Genomic DNA, 1,894 nt, shown 5'->3' with positions numbered 1-1,894 from the left:
TTCAATTTTTGCTTTATCAACCTCAATACCATTCTTGGAAATCATGTGACCCAGTAAAATGCCCTCCTTGACCATAAAGTGACACTTCTCCCAATTCAGCACCAAGTTAGTTTCTTCACAACGTGCAAATACCTTATCCAAGTTATCCAAGCACTCTTCAAAAGAATCGCCCAAGATAGAGAAATGATCCATGAAAACCTCGAGAAAGACCTCAACCGTATCGGTGAAGATGGACATCATACACATTTGAAAAGTTGTCGGTGCATCGCATAACCCGAATGGCAACCGCGAGAAGGCGAAAGTGCCATATGGACAAGTGAAGGTGGTATTCTTTTGGACTTTTGGTGAAATAAGAATCTGGTTATATCCGGAATATCCATTCAAGAAGCAATAATAAGCACGTCCCGCTAACTTTGTTGAGTTTTCTATAATCCATGCACACTCTCCACCCGGTGACAGTTCTTGTGGGGATCAATTTATTTTTGTCATTTGTTATCATAGTCATGCCCCCTTTCTTTAGACACATTGCACTGGTGAGGTCCACGAACTATCGAAAATGGGGTAAAACACCCCGGCATCCAACCACTTGATGATCTCTTTCTTTACTACCTTTTGCATGGCCTCATTCAATCGTCTTTGATGTTCTATGGAGGGTTTGGCATCCTCCTCCAAAATGATTTTGTACATGCAAAAGGTGGGGCTTATACCCCGAATATCCGCCAATGTCCAACCTATTACTTTCTTCCTCATTTGAAGCACCGCAAGGGTGGAATCTACCTGCATGTTAGTTAAGCACGAGGAAAGAATAACAGGTAAAGTGGAACAAGAGCCTAAAAACTCATACCTTAGGTGCGAAGGCAAAGGCTTTAACTCCAAGGTGGGAGGCTCCTCGATTGAGGGCTTTGTTGGTGGAGGCTTCCTGTTTTCAAGATCCAGGGAAAGTTTTCGGTGCTTATAAGTATATGATCCCATTCCTTGCAAAGCATTGAGACATTCTATAAAGCCTTCCTTCTAATCCTCATCATGATTCAACAACACAATTTCCAAGGTATCTTCCATATTTACCACAACACTTGTGTCATCAAGAATCACTTCGCACAAGATCCACGAACGAACACACTTCATTGCTATTTGGCTGCCTCATTGATTTACAAACATGGAACACCACTTTTGCATCGCCCACCCAGAAGGTGAGCTCTCCAGCTTTCACATCAACTAAGGCCTTCCTGTAGCAAGGAAAGTTCTCTCCATAATGATTGGCACCTCGTAGTCAACCTCACAGCCAAGTATCACAAAATTTGCAGGAAGGATGAACTTGTCAACCCTAACTAACACTTCATCAATTATCCACAATGGCCTTAATATTGTCCGATCCACCATTTGCAACCTTATTGATGTGGGTCTTGGTTGCCCAATCCCGAATGTTTTGAACACAGAATAGGGCATCAAGTTAATGCTTGGCCACAAATCACATAAAGCTTTTTCGAAATCGGCACTCCCAATAGTGCAGGGGATTGTGAAAGAACCGGGGTCTTCCAACTTTGGAGACATGGAGTTCACCATAGCAATCACTTGATGTGTCATTTTGATCGTTTCACAGTTCATTGATCTCTTCTTTGTTACCAAATCCTTCATAAACTTGGCATATCCCGTCATTTGTTCTAATCCTTCAACCAATGACACATTTATCGACAAACATTTCATCATATCAATGAATTTCTTGAATTGATTCTCATTATTTTTCTTTGCAAGTCTTTGAGGGTATGGAGGAGGAGGCCTTGGCATTGGTACCTTAGCCTTTGGCACTACCGGTTCCGGCATGTCAGTCACGTGCTCCCTAGACGTGTTCACTTCTTCTTGCATCTCCTCCATATTTTCATCAATATCAATCCTC

The 1,894-nt window shown here is 42.2% G+C and overlaps 1 protein-coding gene across 1 annotated transcript; it reads right to left on the bottom strand.

Annotated features, from left to right (window-relative positions):
* Window positions 1–1,215: 1,215 nt before the first annotated feature.
* On the bottom strand, window positions 1,216–1,656 carry LOC138898166 (uncharacterized). Its single transcript, XM_070184207.1, has one exon. It carries the CDS (start codon window positions 1,654–1,656, stop codon window positions 1,216–1,218), a length of 441 nt encoding a protein of 146 aa, XP_070040308.1.
* Between the last annotated feature and the right edge of the window lie 238 nt (window positions 1,657–1,894).

Source organism: Nicotiana tomentosiformis, chromosome 8 (genome assembly GCF_000390325.3).
Source record: "Nicotiana tomentosiformis chromosome 8, ASM39032v3, whole genome shotgun sequence".
NCBI lineage: Eukaryota > Viridiplantae > Streptophyta > Magnoliopsida > Solanales > Solanaceae > Nicotiana > Nicotiana tomentosiformis.
This window is presented reverse-complemented; position numbering and strand designations above follow the sequence as displayed.

Coding starts and splice junctions, on each gene's coding strand:
- LOC138898166 (XM_070184207.1), bottom strand. CDS start 1,656: ATGACGGGATATGCCAAGTTTATGAAGGATTTGGTAACAAAGAAGAGA.